The sequence below is a fragment of the Tamandua tetradactyla genome, chromosome 25, assembly GCF_023851605.1.
Source record: "Tamandua tetradactyla isolate mTamTet1 chromosome 25, mTamTet1.pri, whole genome shotgun sequence".
NCBI classification, from domain to species: domain Eukaryota; kingdom Metazoa; phylum Chordata; class Mammalia; order Pilosa; family Myrmecophagidae; genus Tamandua; species Tamandua tetradactyla.
This window is the reverse complement of record NC_135351.1, coordinates 16,431,151-16,453,476: the sequence shown is the minus strand read 5'-3', so window position 1 is coordinate 16,453,476 and position 22,326 is coordinate 16,431,151. Positions and strand designations below refer to the sequence as shown.

General features: G+C 45.1%; 1 protein-coding gene and 1 long non-coding RNA gene across 5 annotated transcripts in view; one reads left to right on the top strand and one right to left on the bottom strand.

Moving 5' to 3' along the window:
• Positions 1–11,323, top strand: part of GFOD1 (Gfo/Idh/MocA-like oxidoreductase domain containing 1) — a 135,574-nt gene extending 124,251 nt beyond the window's left edge. For all 3 annotated transcript variants that reach the window (XM_077143666.1, XM_077143664.1, XM_077143665.1), the window contains exon 2: positions 3,648–11,323. In XM_077143666.1, the coding sequence (XP_076999781.1) occupies positions 3,704–4,567 (864 nt within the window). In that variant the 5' untranslated portion in view covers positions 3,648–3,703 and the 3' untranslated portion in view covers positions 4,568–11,323. The remainder of the gene's footprint in view (positions 1–3,647) is intronic.
• LOC143669091 (uncharacterized) overlaps positions 5,811–22,326 on the bottom strand; it is a 32,929-nt gene continuing 16,413 nt past the window's right edge. Inside the window, exons 2-4 of one of the 2 annotated variants that reach the window (XR_013168694.1) lie at positions 9,124–9,246; positions 7,906–8,001; positions 5,811–6,481 (exon numbers count right to left, since the gene is read on the bottom strand). This is a non-coding gene — a long non-coding RNA (uncharacterized LOC143669091). The remainder of the gene's footprint in view (positions 6,482–7,905; positions 8,002–9,123; positions 9,247–22,326) is intronic. The other variant, XR_013168695.1, reaches the window with a different exon arrangement.

Below are 22,326 nucleotides of genomic sequence, written 5' to 3'. Positions count from 1 at the left end.
CTTAAAAGATGAACCTTGGAATTTCAGGTTCTTGGCATTTTGATAGGGCAGATTTTGGTAGGAAAGCTGGGAAGGAGAAGCTGAGGATCTTGGAGGTCCCAGAGCAGGCTTTGCAGAAACACCGCTGAGGGGTGGAGTTGAGGGGGATAATATCCAGAACAGAGAGAAATCAGACTTTGCTTCACAAATGTGGGAAGGGTGTGGGTAGCTCTGCATTTTGGGTTCCTTTAAAAACTGGGGTGATATCTCCTTTTAAGCAATTTGCTATAAGGGTTTCGAGACGCAAACACAGAATTTGTGATGGAGATGCTTGTACCTCAGAACCTTAGTGGATCTATGTATGGGCTTCAGGATGTGAGTAGTTTTGTGATTATGTTTGTATTGATTTTGGTGGGGAGAGAGTCCATAGCTTTCATCAGAATCATAAAATGGTCCTAAGGAATTTGAGCAGCAGGGCAGAAAATGTGGTCTGAACCTCTGAATAGACAAAGTTCAAGGTCGGCTGAGCTTTGTTGAGCTCTCCAGGATGCAGGAGCTGGGCCAGGTCCATGGCGCTGGGTCCTGCCTGCCCGCCCTAGACTTTGGAAGACCTTTCCATCATCATCATGAACACTACCCCTCAAAGGACAGCACGACTCCTTTGGGTTTAAAAAATTAATGTTTGTCTCTGATCACACAAGTGAAAACTTAGAAAAATATGGAAAAGTGTACTGAAAAAAAAGCAAAATCAATCATAACCCTACTACTCAGTTAACTACTGCACATATTTTGAGGTATTCCCTGCCAGGATTTTTCTTTTTCTTTTTTTCAGAGAGAGTTGAGATCATTGTATGTCTATGAATAGAGCCCTTTTCACTCCACATTGCATCCTAATCATCTTGCTTGCCATCACCAAGTCTTTATAAGCATCATTTTCAACGGTTGCACAATACTGCATTGTGTGACGGTCCTGGAGTTTACTTACCCATTCTTCTATTGTTGGACATTTGCATTGTCTCCAGCTTTTTGCTTTAATAAATAATGCAGTGCAGTGAGAAAAGTCTTTGGGCAAGAAGCTTGGCTGACATTTTAGATTATTTCTTTATGGTAGATTCCTAGAAGTCTGCTTTGGCTTTTGAAGATATATTATGTTAAGATGTTGCAAGACCCATTAATAAAGCATGGACTTGGCATGGCAGGCAGAGAGCAGGACACGTAGCTAGGTGCTATGGATGGAGAATACACTTAAATACCCAGCGTTTATCTCTGAGGAATTTACAGTAGAGTTTGTAGAATGTAGAATCTACAAATAGCATAAAGCAAGACATGCCTGTACTTCAAAATTTATGGAGCCCACATGCAAACTTATAGGTAGAGCTTTGTCTGTATGTTCGTTTGTGTTGCATTTTCCAGAAAGGGGAAAGATCAGAATCTTTTTCATTTACAGAACTGAAAAGAATTACCAATTCAGTGATTGTTTGGGTATGGGTGGAGAGGGTGGGGTGAATTATTTTTCTTACGCCCCCATTCTTCTATTTCATTTTATATTTTTTGTAATAGAAAAATAAGAAACATATTTTGGTACCATTTATATGACCGATTGAGTGTACTAAGGAGAGGTCAGACAAGGCTTCTGGTTTGGGGGGGTCTTGGGTATCGTGTGGGAGGGACCACAGCCTCTACCCAACAGGTGTGCGGCCGATTTTGGCAGCATCTGCCACCTTTCCCTGCAGCGACCTAGCAATCTGTTTGCATATAAATCTGCCCTTGGCATCATGAGGCAGTGCTATTTGAGCCCAGTGCCTGCAAGATCCCGTCATCAGGCATTATGTTAAGCAGGTGCTTGGCACTTTATACACACCAACACTTCCTCATCTTCTGCCAGCACCTCAGCCTTGACCTTTTACTAAAAGGTACAAGAGCTTCTTACTGCTTCTTCATGTCATCAGGAAAGCCAGTCCAGAGCTGCCGATGTGGAAAAGACAAGGAGATTCTTGTCACTTTGATGTGAGCATGGAATTTGGCAGCCATAGTTTATGTATGTGTTTTTTTCTAATCCGTGCTGGATTCATCGACTGGCTAGGAAAATTAGAGAGCCAGGGGCCAGGTGCAGCCTCGTCCAGGTGGTTCTCACTGGACAGACACTCACAGTTGCAGCTGTTCCCCCAGAACCTCATCTTAGCTCAGAGCATTCCAAGAGTTCATGAATATTGTCAGGTACCCATGGCTGGGACAACGGGGATGGGGGAGTGTGTCTTTCACCCTGCTTCCCTTGTGCTGTCTCCCGTCTCTGTGGCTGGACACCGAGGTCCCCGTTACAGGGTCTGTGTGCGGAGTGTGACCAGCAGAGACCTGTCTACCACAGGCTGGCACATGCCTTCTCTAGGCAGCTCCCCCAACCTTGATTCTTCTCACTTTTCACCTGGCTTCCAACAAATCTGTAGTGGTTTTTTGTGTGTTGTTTTGAGACCCAGTTGGTTTTCTGCAGATCCGACTGAGTTGGGTTTTTTTTTTTTTCCCTCCTTAGCGTCTACAGAATGAAATCTCTTCCTCATTCCCTCTCACCCTCCCTCCTTTGAACCTTTGTCTTTTCCAGACCCAAACCCATCATCTCCCAATGGGCTCAGAGAGGCATCTTGTGTATACCTGTAATTTATACAAAGCTATTAGAGTCATCACAAAAGCCTAATTCTTACTGCCCCCGGCTCCACTGGCAGAAAGTAACCAGCCTCACCTTGAGCAGATGGGCTGGGGGGAGAACCAGGCACTGGCCACCCTCTCTGATATTGGGACTCCCTGATCTTCCCGTAAAGAGTGGGAGGGCATATTAAACAAACACATCTGTGACCACTGCCAGTCCTAATCCAGAAAGCAAAATAAACAAGCAAGATGACACTCAAAATAGAGTCCTTTGGAAAAAAAAATAGACAGCTAAAAGCTTGGACCTTCAAGTAGTGTCATTAAAGAAATTCTTCCTCAAATTTAATCAGATTAGCCCTGGTTATGATTTAAGCTCTGGTTCTGTCCAGATATGGACACTGTACTTCTCTCTCTCTCTATGGTGTTTGTAATAATAAGGTGTTAATAAAAATTATGTTTTATTTATAAAATATTTATAATTTTATTTATAAAATAATTTATGAAATTTATTTATAAATTTTATTTATATTTTATTTATTTAATTTTATTTATTTATAAAATAAAACGTAGGCAAAATTGTATATAAACTAAGATGAATAAAATGTATTTTATACAATAGGTAGTAAAATTTTGCATTCTATGTAAAATATTTTACAGAAATGTCTGCTCGTGTATAGTTACAACAATGTTTTAAAAATAGACACCATTTCACAGGTAAATATATATTTGCCTAGAGATGTTATCTACTTATATCTAATAAGATAGTCTGAGACCTCTCACATTAGATTGGCAAGTATTTAAAAATACTTATACAATATAGTCTAAGTAGAATGGACCTCAATATTTAAATCAAACACGCCACAATTCAATTTACATATAGACGTCAACACTGGAGTACATGGCACGACTGCTTATTAAATGAACTGTTTTATTGATTAGCGCTCAGTTAGGGGGCCGGCGCGTGCGAGCGCCCCCTGGCGCGCGCTGCAAGGCCAGCCCCTGACCCCGTGTCTCTGCTCCGCCCGCAGGCATCGGCAAGAACGTCATCTGCGACCGCACGGCCACGCCGCTCGACGCGTTCCGTATGATGTCGGCCGCCCACTACTACCCCAAGCTCATGAGCATCATGGGCAACGTGCTGCGCTTCCTGCCGGCCTTCGTGCGCATGAAGCAGCTCATCGGGGAGGGCTACGTGGGCGAGCTGCTGGTGTGCGAGGTGCAGGTGCACGGCGGCAGCCTGCTGGGCAAGAAGTACAACTGGAGTTGCGACGACCTGATGGGCGGCGGCGGCCTGCACTCGGTGGGCACCTACATCATCGACCTGCTCACCTTCCTCACCGGCCAGAAGGCCGTCAAGGTGCACGGGCTGCTCAAGACCTTCGTCAAGCAGACTGACCACATCAGGGGCATCCGCCAGATCACCAGCGACGACTTCTGCACCTTCCAGATGGTGCTGGAGGGCGGCGTGTGCTGCACGGTCACCCTCAACTTCAACGTGCCCGGCGGCTTCAAGCAGGACGTGACGGTGGTGGGCTCCGCCGGGCGCCTGCTGGCGGCGGGCACCGACCTGTACGGGCAGCGCACCGGCGCCCCCGAGCAGGAGCTGCTGCTGCGCGACGCCACGCCCGTCAGCAACTCCCTGCTGCCCGAGAAGGCCTTCAGCGACATCCCCTCGCCCTACCTGCGCGGCACCATCCAGATGATGCAGGCCGTGCGCCAGGCCTTCCAGGACCAGGACGACCGGCGGACGTGGGATGGGCGGCCCCTCACCATGGCCGCCACCTTCGACGACTGCCTGTACGCGCTCTGCGTGGTGGACACCATCAAGAGGTCCAGCCAGACGGGCGAGTGGCAGAACATTGCCATCATGACGGAGGAGCCGGAGCTGAGCCCGGCTTACCTGATCAGCGAGGCCATGCGGCGAAGCAGGATGTCCCTCTACTGTTAGCGCCGACGGAGAGGGGACCTCGGGGGACATCGTCTCCAGCGCGGGGCTCAGAGAGGGGGAAAGCACAGGGGTGGGGGTGGGAGAGCGACTGCTGGAAGGAGGGGGCGGGGGAGGGGAAAGGAGGAGGGGCACTGTGAGTGAATGGCATCTGGGAACGGGGTCCCGGCCCAGGAGAGGAACCCCGCCCAGGGGAGGAAACCCCGCCCACGGCAGAAGCCCCAGGCAAGACGGCTGGCGGGCGTAAGCTAACAGCCTGAGAGGATCCAGAGGGCCTGCCATTCAGGAGATCATACCTGCTGAGTATTTACACAAGGAGAAGGTGGTGTATCAGCTTCTGCTGCCATTTACTGAGAGAGGGGGGAGGGGTGACTTCCCTCTGTGCCCCAGCCATCCACACACCTGGGTTTCCTTTGCAAGCCAAATGCTTCTGCAAGGCCCTTGCTGGATCAGATACTAGGCTCAGCGATGGCCAGGTTTCCCCAACACCCAGCCCTGGCAAGAGAAGGTGCCCTCTTCACATGTCCACAGGGGAGGGATGGTGGAGGGGTGGGGTAGTGGGAAAGTTCTAGTTCCAGGAAGCCACTTTTTAATTCTACTTCAAGTGTCTGGATGAAAAAGCACTTGGTAACGAAGTGTACAGCTTTCTTGGATGACCTTTTCCTTGCAGGAAGCACTAGGAGTGTCTCCCTTACTGATTCATTGGCCATCACCTGGCCTGAGATGGGGTGAGGTGGTGACAGGTAAGGCAATCAGAGAAAGGGGTTTCTTAAAGCCAAAAGGAGAACACAAGAGTGCACACTGCACAGAAACAGATGAGGCCAAGAATAAAATATCCCTTTGAATTTGTCAACAATTAAAGAACTGAAAGGCGCCTCCTCCCAATACTCTTTCCAGCAGCATGGAACTGAGTTTAAGAGGGATTAGTTACTGATGTGTTGAGGTGGTCCTGCAATTCAAGGTTTTCTGGGGCAGGGCTGAGAAGACAGCAAGAGGGTGTGGGCAGGGCAGGTTTGACTGGGAGCTCCTAGGCAGCCCTCAAAGCCCCAGGGCAGCTGCCAGTCTCAGCACTGTCCTGTGAATTCCCAAGTGGAAGACTTGCACTGGACTTCCTTTGGACTCTGATACCCATCTCTCCCTCTCATCCTTCCCTTGACCTGGGGAAGGGCTTTTAGCTGTGTGGGTTTAAAAGTTCCACTCAGATATACTCTTCTTACCTTAAAAAAAAAAAAGTGCCACGGCTCTTTTCTTTAGTTTTGGCCTTTGCACTCAAGATTCTGACACCTGAAAGATTTTGAACAGGTATCAAAAAACACACACACAAAAAACCCAGAGAGAGGTACATAATTTTTCAGTATTTCAAAAGTGGGGTTTTTAAAGCCCTCTGAGGTGTACACTTCACCTGGGGTTAAGAAAGTAATGTTGAAAAGAGCATATTCTCCTTGGGCTGTTATCGCTTGAATCCTTTCACCTTCTGCTTACAGAGATTTATTGGAAGGGAGTGGGGAGCTGCAGCCTTGGGCAGGTAGTATCATAAGGGAACTAGACAGACAGACAGACAGACACACACACACACACACACACACACACAAACACAGGTTTTGTAAACGTTTACCGTCAGCAGATGTCACTGAAATCATTCTGAAAAGTTCAGATCTGGTCTTGAAAGAGCAAGACAAATACCTTTTGAAAACAGGTAGCCTTCCCTTTATCTTTTCTGTCTTAATCCTTTGTCCTACATAAGACATTTCTCTAGGTTGGATGTCGAGGCTGGTACTTGTGGACACTGGTTTTGCTCAGCAGCTCACAAGAGGCCGACCACCGAGGTTTAGACTTCTTTTCCAGTAACTGGAAGTAGATTTAGAAGGGAACTTAAGGAGCCAAGAGTCCATCCCCAAGCCTCTGAGGAGGCAAAATCTGAAAATGAAAACTATAATTCATTGCATCCTCCATTTTCCTCCCTACCATCGATATACTGGGAAGCCTAAGCTACTAGAAGGGGGCAGCCGTGGGTGTTTCCAAACATTGGGGAATGTGTTGGTAAGTTCCAGAACAGAGGGGCTAAGGTTTGCCGGCCTGCAAGGAACTGCCCTACTTCCTGGGGCCTCGCAGAAACATGAAAAGCTTAGCCCACCGACACTCTTGTTGGGATTTTATGGTCCATGATCTGCCTACAGGCTCCAAGCTCAGCATTCCAGCATTTGCAGTTCTCAGTTTAAAAGTGGAGATTCAGGAAAATGGAAGTCTGCCTGTAATAGTTTTGAGGGCCATGTCACAGTCATGGTTTGGGTCCTTGTTCTCCTAAATTGCCTGCTTTTTTGGGGGAGACTAAGTGGAAAGAATTTTTTTTCTAACTGGCATGAAAGGCTATAAGATCAAAGATGGAGGGAAAAGAAACCAAATGATACAATGGACCTCATTTTTCTCAGTCGTTTATAATCTAAGTAGGGGTAGTCTTGGGATTTCAATTTTATGTTCTTCTCCTTAACCATAATGCTTGGGAGACTGTTTTTCCAAGTCCTCTGAGCTTGGCAATAAATATTCAGTGTCATGAAATAAAAATTCTTATTTGAGGCTGGGGCAGAGAAAGAATATATATTCTTTAATAGAAGCATGAAAAAATACTTCAGTGAATATACTCACATTTTATCTACTGAGATGCATGTAGTAGGTAGAGGCAGGAATGGGAGGGAATAAAAGACCTAGATAGTTTGGTGTTTTTAATTAATATAAAAATTATAGCAGATGGGTCTGAGATCTTTAAGTACCCCTTCTGCACCTGTGCTACCATGTGCAAAAACTCCGTTGGCTGGGAGCAGAGCTGTGATGCTGAAGTCTCAGGCTTTCAGTAACATTCTATAGAAGGTCTTTGTTTCATCCCAGCACCCCAAAAATGCCCTCAGGGGTCTAGGAACCACCAGCCTACCAGGACCTAGGACTAAGTCCCAGCCATAAGCGAGTCCCTTTCTTTTTAAATGTGTTTCAAGGGCCTTGTGTAACTAAGGCTCAATTTTAGGATCTTATCATTTAGCTCCCCCACGCGTATTTTGGTGCCATCATTGTGTGGATGCCTCTGATACTGGAACTTTTGTTGATGCCACTGGTTGCCTCTGCAAATGACCTAAACTCCAGTTTCTGCAAGTCTATGTCAGGCGTTCTTAACTGGTATCCACAACTGTTGGGGAATGCCCTGAGCTTATATGGAAAGTCTGGAGTCTCTGTGTCTCCTTTTGAGAAGAGAGTCCATCACATGTCTTAGATTCTCCCAAGACTTCTCTCCTTAATGGGAGAGGCACTGAGGGGTACCACAGATACCCCTTAGGCTACCTGTCAGCAAATACCTGTGTGCCAGGTGTATCTGGACTTCCCAGGGACAGTCTTGGCTGGCTCCAACTCAAGATGAGTTTCTCCCAGGCCCCTTCTCCATGTTTCTCCATCTGCAGAGAGCAAACCAAGCACCCTTTTCCACATGGAAGAGAACATTTATTGGTGATCCACTGTGTGTGGGTATTTTAAGTACATTAGCTCATTTAATCCATAAAAAACTCTATGGTATTGGGTGGGCCATGGTGACTCAGAAGGCAGAGTTCTCACCTGCCATACCGGACACCCGGGTTCGGTTCCCAGTGCCTGCCCATGCAAAACAAAGAAACAAACAAGAAACTCTATGGTATTGGGGTACTGCTATTTCCCTTTTACAGATGCAAAAACCGAGGCTCTGAGAGTAAGTTTCAAAAGTAGGGTTTTTAAAGCCCTCTGAGGTGTACACTTCACCTGGGGTTAAGAAAGTAACGTTGAAAAGAGCATATTCTCCTTGGGCTGTTATTGCTTGAATCCTTTCACCTTCTGCTTGCAGAGCTTTTATTGGAAGGGAGTGGGGAGCTGCAGGCTCTGAGCAGGCAGTACCATAAGGGAACTACACACACACACACACACGCACACACACAGGCTTTGTAAACGTTCACCATCAGCAAATGTCACTGAAATCGTTCTGAATCGTCCAAAGTCACATAACTAGTAAGCAGAGGTGAGAGTCACCTGAATCCAAAACTTTCCTTCTTCTCTAAACCACACTGCCTCCCACGAAGAAAGAGCTGTGCCTCTGCTGATCTCCCCAGGCAGGAAAGCCCTCCTCAACAAATACTGCAGGGGTCTACTCTCATGCCCACAGGAGCCACTGAGATAAGAGTTGAATGTGACCCGTTTCCCACTCGACTGCTGTACCCACACCCCATTGAGGCAGGGTGCCACATCTGATGTTCTGTCAGAAGGTTAGTTACTCAGCTACAAAGAGAAGCGGCTGATTGTTCTTACCCTTCCCCAATAGAAATATCATAGCCTCTTTTTAACATGGACTCCATCAGTTGATTTTGATTGTAGGTGATGGCCGCAAGTCTCAGAGTTGGGGATTTTCCAAACATTGGGGATTCTTACAGATGGCCCTTGCTTTGCTCTCTGTGGCCTGGGTATAAGGTAGGAAAATGTCTTCTCTCAGGGAGTGGAGCTTTTAAAGTTCGTTTGTTTGTGACTCAGATTTTAGCTGTGCATTGCATTTTTACCTTTATCCTCATTTATTCCTCTTGTCTCATAACTGCAGCTGTTGAGTTTGTGGTCATAAACTGGGTTTCTAATCTCTTTTATTCTGGTTGGTATGGAGGAAATTCAGCATTGCTAGTGACATCCTGGGGAGAAAAGAAATTCATTTGCATCTGAAGGGACTTCAGAGTCCAGTACATTCAATCCCTTCATTTTAGATCCCAGAGAGGTGATGTGAGGGCCCAGATCATACTGCTGCTCTTGTGGGTGAGCCAGAACTTGAAGCCTGCCTCTCACAGCACCTTCTGAGCTGTCGGCTGAGGGTAGGGAAGCTCAGATAGGTGAGCTGATTTGCCTGAATCTGCGTGGCTGGCCAGTGGAGGAGTCGGAATTAGAACTCAGACCTGCATGGGACTGTGTTCCCTGAGCTGTTGCAGGGAAATCAATTTTTTAAATAAACTAAAATATATGTTGACTCTACTTGGACAAATAGCTACTTAAAAGTTTCCATTGTGATTGTAACATGAACAGTGATCTCGGATTCATCTTTTATTTAGCAAAGATGGGAGAAGCATAAATCTAGAGTTTTCATCTTTGGGATTTCCTGAAGCCAGGTCTACTTACATTCTCCCCTATTCCTAAACATAGAGCTAGGCTCTGACTAGCTAAAAACTCCTGTCCCACCCACCACGTGGAATTTTTGGCTATCAAAGCCCTGGAGTTTTGAGGGTAGAGGCCATGACATTGGGGAGCTCATTAAAAAAAAAAGGAGCAGAACCCCACATTTCAATTCCCATTTTTGGAGGGGTGGGGAGGACAGTACTGTGCATGTCGACACTGTGATCTCGCAGAGGGGCTCGGCGCAGGCTGAGGAGCTGGTAGATGGAGTTGTTCCCAGTTACAGGGGACAGCCCAGGTGAGTGGGGCTTCCGGGAGTTTTCACAAGAGGACTAGAGAATTCTTGTGCTTTTTAAAAAGGTGATGGGTTCAGGAGTCCCCGTGGAGTCAGGAGGTGAAGCCAGAGTCAGGCCTGAGTAGACCACATTATTTAGGAGTGGAAGGTCGTGGCCTGCCAACCCTTCTCTCCACATCAAGGTCTCTGTTCGCTGGAGCTAGAGAGGGCCTCAGCTTAGCTCCTCAGGCTGTACTTGCCTCTTTGTCAGGCTGCTAAAGTGTTGCACTACTGAATACCCTTGAACCTGTGACTCCCTTTTCTTTTCTGTTTACACCAGCAGTGAATGGAGTTAATAAGAACACATCAATAAGAAACGGCTTTTTGCTTACTGTGGCAATCAACAGCTTGCCTGGGCAGGCCTAGGCAGGGCCTACAAAATAACCGTAGTATCACCACGAAACTGTCTTTCTTGTCCCCTGTGCAGGTCTCTGCTGTCCTCTCCAGCCAGCAAAGGACTAAGCTGTTCAATGAGCCCCCCCTGGGGTCTCCTTATAACCAGGACGACTTCACTTGTGATTCTGTCTAATTCCAGGTTCAGAAACAAAACAAAAGCAAGTGACCTGACCAGCTCCTTTTGCTCCTCTTTCAGGCATCCAATCATATTTAATAATCTGCCCTGTGCCTTGCCCAGGGGAGGGAGAAGTTTCTTGCAATTACAGCTTCCAGTTTGCTGCCTGGTGCTTCTACAGTACTTCATTTGTTCTTTTTAATAACCAAAATTGCATTTGTTTGGTTGCTTGTCATTGCTGAGTATGTATTTATTATGTCTTACAAACACGAGTATACATATGTATAAAACCAAACTTATATATAAGAAGTCAAGGCATGTATACTAGATATTTTAAAGAGTTATTTATCAAGGGGAAAAGATGTGCATTATCAACAGAGTCTATATTTTATATATAATGTAGATAGCAAAAAAAATAGCTTATAAATTATACAAGGTTTGGTTTTCTTTTTTTATTATGAAAGCAAAAAAAAAAAAAAAAAAAAAGGACAATGAATACAACTGTTCTTAGTGTTTTAAAGGCCAGACTACTGTGGGAAGAGGCTTTGCCCACCCGGCCCTCGGGCTGCGTGGGAGCTGCCATTCCAGGCTCCAGGGAAACGATGCTCTTGGTGACCTCTGTGACACTCAGGGCACGTGGTAAAACTCACTCAGCCAGCTGGCGTGTGCCGCTTCCAACATGGTTTCCTGCTGTTCTCCACAGTTCCCATTGGTGGGATAAAGGAATGAGCGTGGCAAATAAAGATTTCAAAGTGTACAATTCCTGTTGTTTTCCTGTTTGTTAGACCCTGGTGCTCTAGCTCATGGGTTAGATACCTGGTCAGCTGGTGGGATCTGAAGCAAGAACGAGAGTGGGGATGATGGCACTGAAGCAGGGTAGATGGGTGTGTATAGGGGGGCAGGGCTGGGAGGGGGTGTGTCATGTCTCGTCATCCATGAAGCCGAACAATCCGCTGACCTTCAGCTATTGATTGTAGAGTCACTGAGTATTAGAACTGGAGGTACTTCAGAGCCATCTGGTTCAAACCTACATTTTGGAGACATGGAAATGGAAGGGAGAAGACCCACCTATATCCATAGGGAGGAGGTTGTGTGTGTGTCAAAGGCTATTCTAGACAATAGGAAGTTGACAACACCACAGATTTTAGAATGGGAGAGCAAGTTTTGGAATTCTCCATTATTTTAATGTCTTAACCTAATAACTAAACCAAGCTCTGAAAGTCTTACAGGGTTACTTATTAGTTTAAAAGTGCATCTTTGTTTAACAGTGTTTAAAGGCAATTACTTGGCCAAATTTCAGATTTGCATGAAATGGGTCTCTTGGAGAGGTTGGCCTTTCTTTTCCACCCTCTCAGGGAACAAACACGGGTGCTTCCTCTGGGCCACGCTTTTTCAACACTTCAAAAACATTTGAAAATTAGAAATAAAAATACAAAAGTTGAAATCTCATCGTTCACTCCTATGTGAGCATGCCCTGACATTAATGCATTGCAAAACGCAACCCACTCCATTAACAGATAAAATGGCAGCGACTCCCAGCATCCACATGGATTAGTACTGTGCATACATAATACTCTCATCCCTTATGATTCTGTAGTAAACCTAAGAGCATTTCTAAATAAGGCAGCAAGGAGAAGTGCTTTGTACAAGCTAAAAGCACTGTCTGTTCAAATAAAAAAATTTGTTGCAATAGGATGTAATCCTCTAAGGGGCTCTTCTAGCAAAGCGAGCTGAGAACCAACACTCAATGGGAGACTCAACTTCCATGAGTGTTTATGCAAATTTTCAATCTAGATGCTATTTTGTTCCTTCACAGATCTTGGTTTCTCTTAATTTAGGCCCATTTCTTTCCTTGTAAACCAAGGAAAACAAATTACAGAAGATAAAATCAACATTGCTTTCATAGTCTCTGAATTGTTGATTAAAAATAACAGATGCAATTCTATTGCATATAATTCAGGTTATCATTTACTGTTCAAATGAAGATAAATCCATGTGTTCTACCTATACCGACCTCCCACAGGGCTCCCCAACACACACACACACACACACACACACACACACACACACACACACTTAGATGTCATTTCTAGTTTCACCTCCTGCTTCTTTTATGCTGAGCAGTATTTAGCACTTGTGATACGACTGGCTAATATAATCTGAAAAGTCAATAAGCGCTGCAATTGTTATAAAACTGAATTACATATATCCAAAGTATGTAGAATTTTGTATAAAAGTGAAAAGAAAATAATTTCACCTTACTCTAAGGGGTGGGCTCTCATTTTACTGACCCACTTTTACCTTTCTCTTGTCTGAGCAGAGAAGATCCCTTTGCTTAGGTAGTCCTCAGCTTTGCTCCCAGCTCCTCCATCCATTTGGTCTCAGCAGTGCCCCCCTACTTGAAGGCTGTGCAAGAAGCCTCAGCGACAGAGCTGAGAGATGTCACTTCATAACATTTATGCCAAGTCAGGATCAGACAGCATTACAGCTTCCCTGAGTCAAAGCCTACAAACTGAAACCTTTCAAAATCCTTTGCCTTGTTCATACAAGTCCCGGCTTCCTCTTGAATCCTATCTCTGAGTCTACATCTGCTGGGTAAATGCCTGAGAGGTGACTTGAGCTGTGGCAGCTTCTTTAGAATTTCTGTGGTCTGACCACAGCTCTGCAAGATGAGCTCCACCAGAGCTAAGCCAGTGGCTGAACTTCCTCTAAAACTTCATCCTAATTATAGGAATACTTTTCCTAATTTTACACAAGTTCTGATCAGCTTTACTCAAACCAAACTCTCTACCTTCAGCTATGAGTGAAAATGGATGACTCTTTTTGGGAGCCTTTCTTTGGAAATCATAGATTAATTCGTTTCTTGGTCAGTGGCTTATTTGTTGATGGGGCTCAATCCCAGAATTGCAACCTATAATGTATATATGTAGGTCCCAATTTCTCTGACTCGTTTATTCTTGTCCATCAGTACCTTGGAAGGTCTTCTTGGGCACAGGAACCCTAAGAGGACCTTAAGTGGCTGAAGCTGATGAGCTGACCATATACCCGCAAGGCCCAGTAGGCTCTGAGGCAGTCCTTGGGGCTCCTAGTGGTCTGTCTTGGACTCCCCCAATCCCCAGGTCATCAACTGCATTTTAGATCGCACTTAGAGGTTACTTGGGATTGGTGAACCACTCCAGACTCCTCAAAAGCAAAGACCCAGCAGGCATGACAGCTCGTGAGACTACAGGGAAAGGAGCAAGACCAAAGCCCCCACCATCTTTCCAGGTCTTCTGAAGCTCTTGTCTGGGATGTGGTAGTAACAGATGAGCTGGGGCAGCCAGTCACTCTTCAGTGTGCGAGGCTAAGGGATCTGGGCTTGACCTTCAGGTTCCTTCCATGAAGCAGAAGAGAGCACTGGCTTATGAAGAGCAGCTGTGTATCAGTTCAACTGTGAAATATCAAAATTATATATATCATTGAGGAGACACGAAGGAGGGAAGGGATAGGGAGAAAAAAAGAGAGGAAGGGGCTGGCAGCAATCAGAGGCCATTGGAGAGGGGAGGGCAGTAGCAAAAGGGTTGCTAAGGGTTAAAATAGATGAAGGGGGAAAAAAGTAGATGAAAGGCCAGCAAGTCATGAGATTAAGATGGAAAAGGGGATGAAGAGAAGCACATGTTGCATGAGATATTGGAAACAGGGTTCGTTGTGGCTGGCAGGCCTTAATCTGTGTTCTGAGAACAGCCTGGGTGAGAAGGAGGATGGCAGATGACAAGGAATGAGGGAGGAAATCTTACAGGAACTTAAAAAAAATCTGGCTGATTCACTTCTGGAACTGTTTGAAGCTTTCAAAAGGTCAGTATCTGCTGGAATTTTTAAAATACCAATCACAGTGTCCAAAGGGTTCACCCTAGATCCCAAGGGCGCCTTGGAACCCCAGTCCTTGGCTTTGCTCCCAGCCCTTTCCTAGTGCTTTTCCTCATTGCAACTCCCCAAAACCTAATCACTGAAGTCTTCAAGGATTCAGCAGCTGCCATTTCTCCCTGGGGCCCCTGGACACACTCTCTGCTGAGGAGTTCACCATTCAGCCTCTCAGCCCTCCTTGGCTTTCCAAGAACCAGCCCACCAGACCACACTTACGATCTGCTTTTGTCTCTTGTACTTAGAGCATTTCTGGGGAAAATCCCAAGGTGGAGAAGACCTGGTCAAGCAAGAGTGGGTGGGTGCTCGGCAGCAGGGCCCCTGGTCTCTGCTCTCTTGGACACCCAACCTCTGTCCTCGAAACTGCCTCAGATTATCTTCTTTTTCCAGGTGTCTCCCTTACTTGTTGTGGTAGTTAGATTCAGTTATCAACTTGGCCAGGTGAACGTACCTAGTTTCGTTGCTGCGGACATGAGCCAATGGTACGTGAACCTCATCTATTGCTGATTACGTCTGCAGTTGGCTAGGAGGCGTGCCTGCTGCAGTGAATGACGTTTGACTTTTGGCTGGTGCTTACATGAGAGAGCACAATGTAGCCAGCCTAAGCAGCTCGGCATTCCTCATCTCAGCACTTGCAGCTCAGCCCAGGCCTTTGGAGATGCAAAAAGAAGTCACCCCAGGGAAAGTTATTGGAATCCAGAGGCCTGGAGAGAAGGCCAGCAGAGACCATCCTGTGCCTTCCCATGTAAGAGAGAACCTCAGTGGAAATTTAGCTGCCTTTCCTCTGAAGAACTAACAAAATAAATCCCCTTTTATTAAAAGCCAATCCGTCTCTGTGTGTTGCATTCTGGCAGCTAGCAAACTAGAACACTTGTTTACACCAACCTCTTGATTTCTTTCATCCAAACAGGAGCTTCCTGATGAGAGCCTCCCCACTTATTTTCCTGATTGCCTAAAATACACTGGTTAGGCTTCCTCATGCTTGCACAGGGAAACAAAGTCAGAGGCAGCTTTCCTGTGTAGCACTGGATCTTGTTGCTCCCCAGCCTGTTCTTATCCTCATCTCAGTTTCTCCTTGTCCACATCTCAGTTTCTCCTTGTCCACTGTGCTCTTCCCTTCGTTTTCCAGTAGGGCCAGAAATTCCAAACCTGGAGCCTCTGAACTTGGGCAGAAAAAAAAACCAAACAACAAAAAAAAGTCCCACACGGCTTTTACGAACTCAAACAAATTCGACATTTCCTTCCATTGGGATAACCACTGCAATTATATTAGTAGTACTGTGACATTATTACCAATGGACATCATATATTTTTATATCACATTATAGCTTTTGCAGCTCTCTTTAAATATCATTTACCCTCAGCACTACTCTGAAATTATGGAAGTCATTAGGTTCACAACTAGATCTTGCTATTTGATGCTTCAATAAAAAGCTCATATTGCACTATCACAATTAAAAAAATATTTGGCTAAGTATATATCAATGTAACTTATTACCTTGTAATCACATGCATATTATTTTATGCATTTATAAACATTATTCCAGGGGAAAATAAACATTATTTCGAGGAAGAGCCAATAGGTTTCACCAGACTGCCAGAGGAATATATGACACACAAAAGGTTAAGAAACTGAGTGTGAGAAATAGCCTTAGCTTGATCCATACTCCCAACCAGAAAATTTTCCCCATGTATATTGAATATGGTTTGAATAATGACAGTAGTAGTTTAAAATATATACTCTAAAATCCAAAGACCCCCTTCTAGGTATTCAAAATTGTGTCTGCAGGAAGATCTTGCTTCAAAGCAGTGTTTCCCAAACAGAGCCACACATCAGAAACAAAAAGGGCATTTCAGCAGAAGCAGATTCTTGGGTACCACGCCAAACCTTCTGAATCAATTTTGGGGCAGAATACGTGGCTGGATTTTTTTTAAAAATGTAACTATTACAGGCATCTATGAGCCTGTAATAGCCCAAACCATACAAAAAGATATATGATGAAAATGAAAAACCCTTCCATCCCAGACACTGGTTCTCACTTTCCAGAGTTAACTGCCACCCCCTGCCCCATCAATGATTAACATTCTCTTTTTGAAGTTTTCTGGGCATCTGAATGCATTCACGTGTTCTATAGACACTGTTCAGTGTGGCTTGCTCTTTTTCTCTTAATTAGTATTTTAAACATCATTCCACATTGGCATATAAGGTCAACCTCATTATTTTTAATAGCTGTATTGAAAGTAATCTGCACCAATTAAAAAGCTTTTTAAGTAGTCCAGGTGACTGGGCTGTAGTGGCCCCTCCTGCCTGCTTTCCTGGGGACCAGTCGGGTCAGCCAGCCTGAAATTTGGAGACGCCCACTCTAAGGTTACTGCTACTGTTTTCCAAGTCCCATCTTGCCTCTTTGTCACCATCCCCAGCCTCTCATTCTGGAGCTCCTAAAAGCAAAGAGTCGATTTGTATTTCCTTACAGAGAAACAAACAGTCTCCTTTGCATGGGTGGCTGTTAACACAGCGTTTGCGTGACATGAAAGGGCTCTTTCCTAAGAAGGCTGTGAAAAGCCGGCAATGCCGGCGTTGCCTCTGTCAGTCCTAGTACTACTGCATTTTGAGAATCCTTTTGGTGCCAGAATGCCTTTCATCCTCAGTTTTGAAAGCTTTGTGGAAATTAGGCTAGGACTAGTGAAAAAACTCAAGCCTGGTCACAAACGACTCTATGAGAGCGGAAGTCTGGGTGGAAACCTCCCCTCTCCATACCTGTTGAACTTTCTCTAGCTGCCATTTCTGCGTCCTTGACCCAGCTAAAGGGTTTGGGAAAAGCTTTTTCACAAGTGATATGTTCAGATAAGCTAAATCCCCTGAAATTCGGTACCATGTGGTTTATCTGTATGGTTTCATGTAGCTCCACTGATCCACTGACTCTGTGGCAGCCCAGATCTGAGAGAACAAAAGCTTGTCTAGAGTACATCACTGTAAGACGTTAAATCTTGAGGCAGATTTCCCCACTGCCTTCATCAATCTGTGCAAGGGTTTAAGAATTACTCTCAATGTCTCTGTGCCAATTTTGGCAACCTTGTAAGTAACCACCTGTCTGTTCACCACCACCTCCTGCCAGCTGGAAGTAATTTATTCCTTATTATTTATAATGCTCACTGATCAGCCAGAGAGCCAACAGGACATGGGACAGAGCATTGTTAGGGAGACTTGGATTTCTGCTCCACCAACGATAGGACTTTGGAAAAATTAAATAAACCATTTTCCTTTTTCTATGCCTCAGTTGCCTCATCTGTGAAATAGGAGTTGTGTTAATAATTTAATTCCTTCCTTTCCTAAAGTCAGACAGCCAGATGATGGTCTCTTAATGTCTTTTCTAGCAGAAAAATAAATCACTGACTCTAAGTGCTTTTAAAAGGTCAGAACTTGCCTTCAACACTGAATTGCTAACGTTGATTCTGCTTCCTCCAGGATGGGCAGAAAATATTGTGAGCTGTTTCTCCAGTTTTTACAAATATGAAACAAGTCTAAAAGAAGTTGGTACTCAGGCAAATGGTTACCAGGAAGGAAGCCATTACAATGGCTTGTTTTCTTATTCCATGCCCTACAATGTTCCAGTTGGAGCTCAGCCATGTCTCTTAGGAAGGCAGCCTACTCCTATTTTCAACCTGGCTTCCCCATATGCATGGACATCCACTACCTGTCACTTCCATCCAGCGACCTGCCCTTCCTCCTAACTCTGATAAAGAGAAGGGCCAGAAAACACTGGGCTCCATGAAACACTTGAGAGTACACACAAGAAGAAAGTTTAGTGTTTCAGTGATCCAAAGCAAACAGGACTCTTTAAAATCTACAACTTGCAAAATTTGATTTTATATCGTTTCATAAAATAATTTATCAGATGTGTTTGGCTTCCCTTTGGACTTGTCTGATCAATCAACAGATCATTAACATGAGCTGAGGTCTGCAATGCTGCTATAAAAGGGAAATAATGTACTATAAAAGGGAAATTGATGTACTATAAAAAGGGAAATAAATGTACTATAGAAGGGAAATAGATTAATGTTCAAGGTAGAAGCATATATGCTAGGGTACCAACAGATTTCAAGAAATGTTCTAAGTCCTATACTAGCTTTCCTTTATGGCTACCTACCAGCCATCTATGTAAAAGTAGACTTCAATTCTTTGTATTGTGTTGAAATTTTTTTTTTGCATGGCAGGCACCGGGAATTGAACCCGGGTCTGCGGCACAGAAGGCAAGAACTCTGCCTGCTGAGCCATCATGGCCTGTCCTTGGGTTGAAATTCTGCTCTGATCCTGTGAAAAGTTCTTCTCATAGTCTCCCTTTCTCTTACCTGCATTGTATACACTTTCTTAGATCCCGGAGACAGAAGAGGAGCCTCTGACCATCTGTGCCATGCGACTGTAGCATTTTGTGCTGTTTCCACTGGTGTTTTTTTATATAGGCAGTTACCTACCTACCGTGATCCCTGGCAGAGAGTAAGTAAGAACTTAATAAATGTTCATGGGGAGAGGGAGAGAGGGTGAATTTACATTGGGTAAGCTGCCTCCTCATTCAGGAAATGGTTTTAGGGCCCCTCTGGGAACTACACATCAGGGGAATCCAATTCAGGGCAGTGCAAGATCACTGAAGAAGTTGAGAGAGCTCTTTAGGAGGCCAGAGTTGAGTCTCCTCTGATTTCAAAATTAGGATAATTGGGTCAAGCATAAGAGCTGAGGAATTGAGTTGCATCTCAGGCATTTGGGGAGTGGGGAGGGGTGAGATCGCTAGGACATGTGTGGGACAGTGAAGATAATAAGGGTTTCTCAGAGGGGAAAAGAGAGGATTAGATCCAGAATTGGAAGGCCTGTTTTCTTTAGCCAGCAAATACCTTGGCTGTTTCCCCTCTGCAGCTGCACCTTCTCAGGTATGAAGGCTGCCACCTTATGTAGGTCCATATTTCTATTCCAATTGGTCTCATGGCATTCAAAGCAGTGGTCCTGAGAGTATTTCTTTCGGTGGAAATCTCTATACATTTGGATAGGGGGTTGGCTGCATAAAACAGAGTCTCAAAATAGCAGAGGCTTAACAAAGATACAAATTTCTTTCTCCCTTATGTAAAAGTCGGAGCTGTATGAGGATTATGTACTGCCTGCTAAGTTGTCAGGGGCCAGGCTTATTTATTTTGTTTTTCTCTCTTTGGCAGCATGGCCCTAGATGGCACACCACTGTGTCTACCTTCCAACCAGCAGGAGCAAGGAAAAGGGAGGACCTGATCCCTAGCTGCAAGGGAGTTTGGGAAATGTAGGCTGGATTTTACTAAGCCCTATTTCTCCCCTGTATGCGGTTTCCCTACTCTGGCCTACAATGACCTAAACTTCCAAGCTCTCAGTTGCCGCCACACTTGACTTATTTTCTATTTAGGTCACTCCCTAAATGCCCTACTTCCGATATCCTAGTCTAAAAATAAACATACCCCTCTCCTTCCTTTAGTTCAAATAAGTCAATTTTTAAGGGAAGCTAAAGGAAAAGCAACATTAAACAGTATTAAAATTGATATAGTGCCACCTATTGTTCTAAGTGTTTTATTGCCATCAGCTCATTTACTTCTCATCACAGCCCATAGTATAGGTATGATAATTATAAAGATAACTTTGTATATATGAAATAGAAAGAAATTAGGTTGCTTGTCCAAGATTGTATAACCTGTGAGGGGCAAAGCTGGGGTTCAAACCCAGGTGGTCTAGCTCTAGACCCTGGAGTCTTAGCCACTCTGCCATATTGTCTCTCTGCATGTACCAAAGCATGGAAAGAGATCATTGCAGGGCATACTTTGCTTAGCCAAAGCTACCCAGTGAGTCGTCCTGTTGGCTTGGGAGGCTTCCTTCCTGGTGCCCACTCCTTTGGTACTTTCCCTTACCTCCCTGCCCCTTTGTCTATTGCTACCTTCTGAGAAGCTTGATTTTTCTTCTTCTGCTGCTTCGGCCTGGGCTCTGGGCAGATCACCTGAAGGCCTTGTGCATAGACCCTCCACTTGTGCACTGATCTGAAACCATCTCATCCATTCAAGGCCAAGGCTCCAGTAATTCTTCCTCTCCCTCCTACATCAGCAATTACTCTTCTACCAGGCCATTTCCATCACTGCTACCCCACCCTATTCCCCTCCCCCATTTCTTTGCTTATCTTTACAACAAAGCTTACAGAGTTGACTATGTGCTCTGTCTCCAATGCTTCTCCTCCATTCTCTCTTAAAACTACTCCAATCAACTTCCTGGAAGATGGCGGCTTAGCAAGACGCGCGGATCTTAGTTTCTTCTCCAGGACACCTACTAGGGGAGTAGAAACGATACAGAAAGCGCCCAAAGCCACAACAGAGATAAAAAAGACAGCGTACCCCATCCTGGAACGGCTGGCTGGCTGAGAGAAGCAGCTCGGGTGAGATCGCCGAGGCGCGCGGGCCTTACCGGGCGGGGTGGCAAGCGGCCGGAGTTACTCCCTTCCCCCTTCCCGGGCCGGCTGGGAGAATTGGAGAGGTGGTCCCCTGAAACCAAGGTGACTGGCGCCCACACCACGCGCAGCCCCCGGACCAACTGAGAGAATTGGATCGGAAACCCCCAGGCCGCGGAGAACGGTGACCCCGTGACTCCCGGGGAACGTGCACTCTCTCGGACGGGCCGCTGCCGCTGGCGCCCTCCCGCCACGCTTGTTGCCCAGGGCCGACTAGGAAATTCGGACGGGCTCTTTCCCTGGCTGCGGCGACCAGCAACCCTCCCTGCGTTCGGACCCCGGGCCGGCTCAAGCCACTTCGGCTAGCGAACCCCCAGGACGGCGAGAGTTTTCCAAAGTTTAAGGTCCCACAGCACCTTTTACTGGTGGGACCCGCAGACAAACGTGTGCCACGAGCGCCACCTACTGGGCAGGATAAGAAAAACAGATCCCAGAGATTTCACAGAAAAATATTACAACCTTGCTGGGTCCAACACCAAGAGAAATCTGAATAAATGCCCAGACGCCAGCAGCAGAAGATAACTGTCCACGCTCAAAAGATTGAGAATATGGCTCAGTCAAAGGAACAAACCAATAGCTCAAATGAGACACAAGAGCTGAGACAACTAATGCTGAATATACGAACAGAAATGGAAAACCTCTTCAAAAATGAAATCGATAAATTGAGGGAGGACATGAAGAGGACATGGGCTGAACATAAAGAAGAAATAGAAAAACTGAAAAAACAAATCGCAGAACTTATGGAAGTGAAGGATAAAGTAGCAAACATAGAAAAAATAATGGATAGCTACAATGATAGATTTAAAGAGACAGAAGATAGAATTAGTGATTTGGAGGATGGAACATCTGAATTCCAAAAAGAAACAGAAACTATAGGGAAAAGAATGGAAAAATTTGAACAGGGTATCAGGGAACTCAAGGACAATATGAACTGCACAAATATACGTGTTGTGGGTGTCCCAGAAGGAGAAGAGAAGGGAAAAGGAGGAGAAAAACTAATGGAAGAAATTATCACTGAAAATTTCCCAACTCTTATGAAAGACCTAAAATTACAGATCCAAGAAGTGCAGCGCACCCCAAAGAGATTAGACCCAAATAGGCGTTCTCCAAGACACTTACTAGTTAGAATGTCAGAGGTCAAAGAGAAAGAGAAGATCTTGAAAGCAGCAAGAGAAAAACAATCCATTACATACAAGGGAAACCCAATAAGACTTTGTGTAGATTTCTCAGCAGAAACCATGGAAGCTAGAAGACAGTGGGATGATATATTTAAAATACTAAAAGAGAAAAACTGCCAACCAAGACTCCTATATCCAGCAAAATTATCCTTCAAAAATGAGGGAGAAATTAAAACATTCTC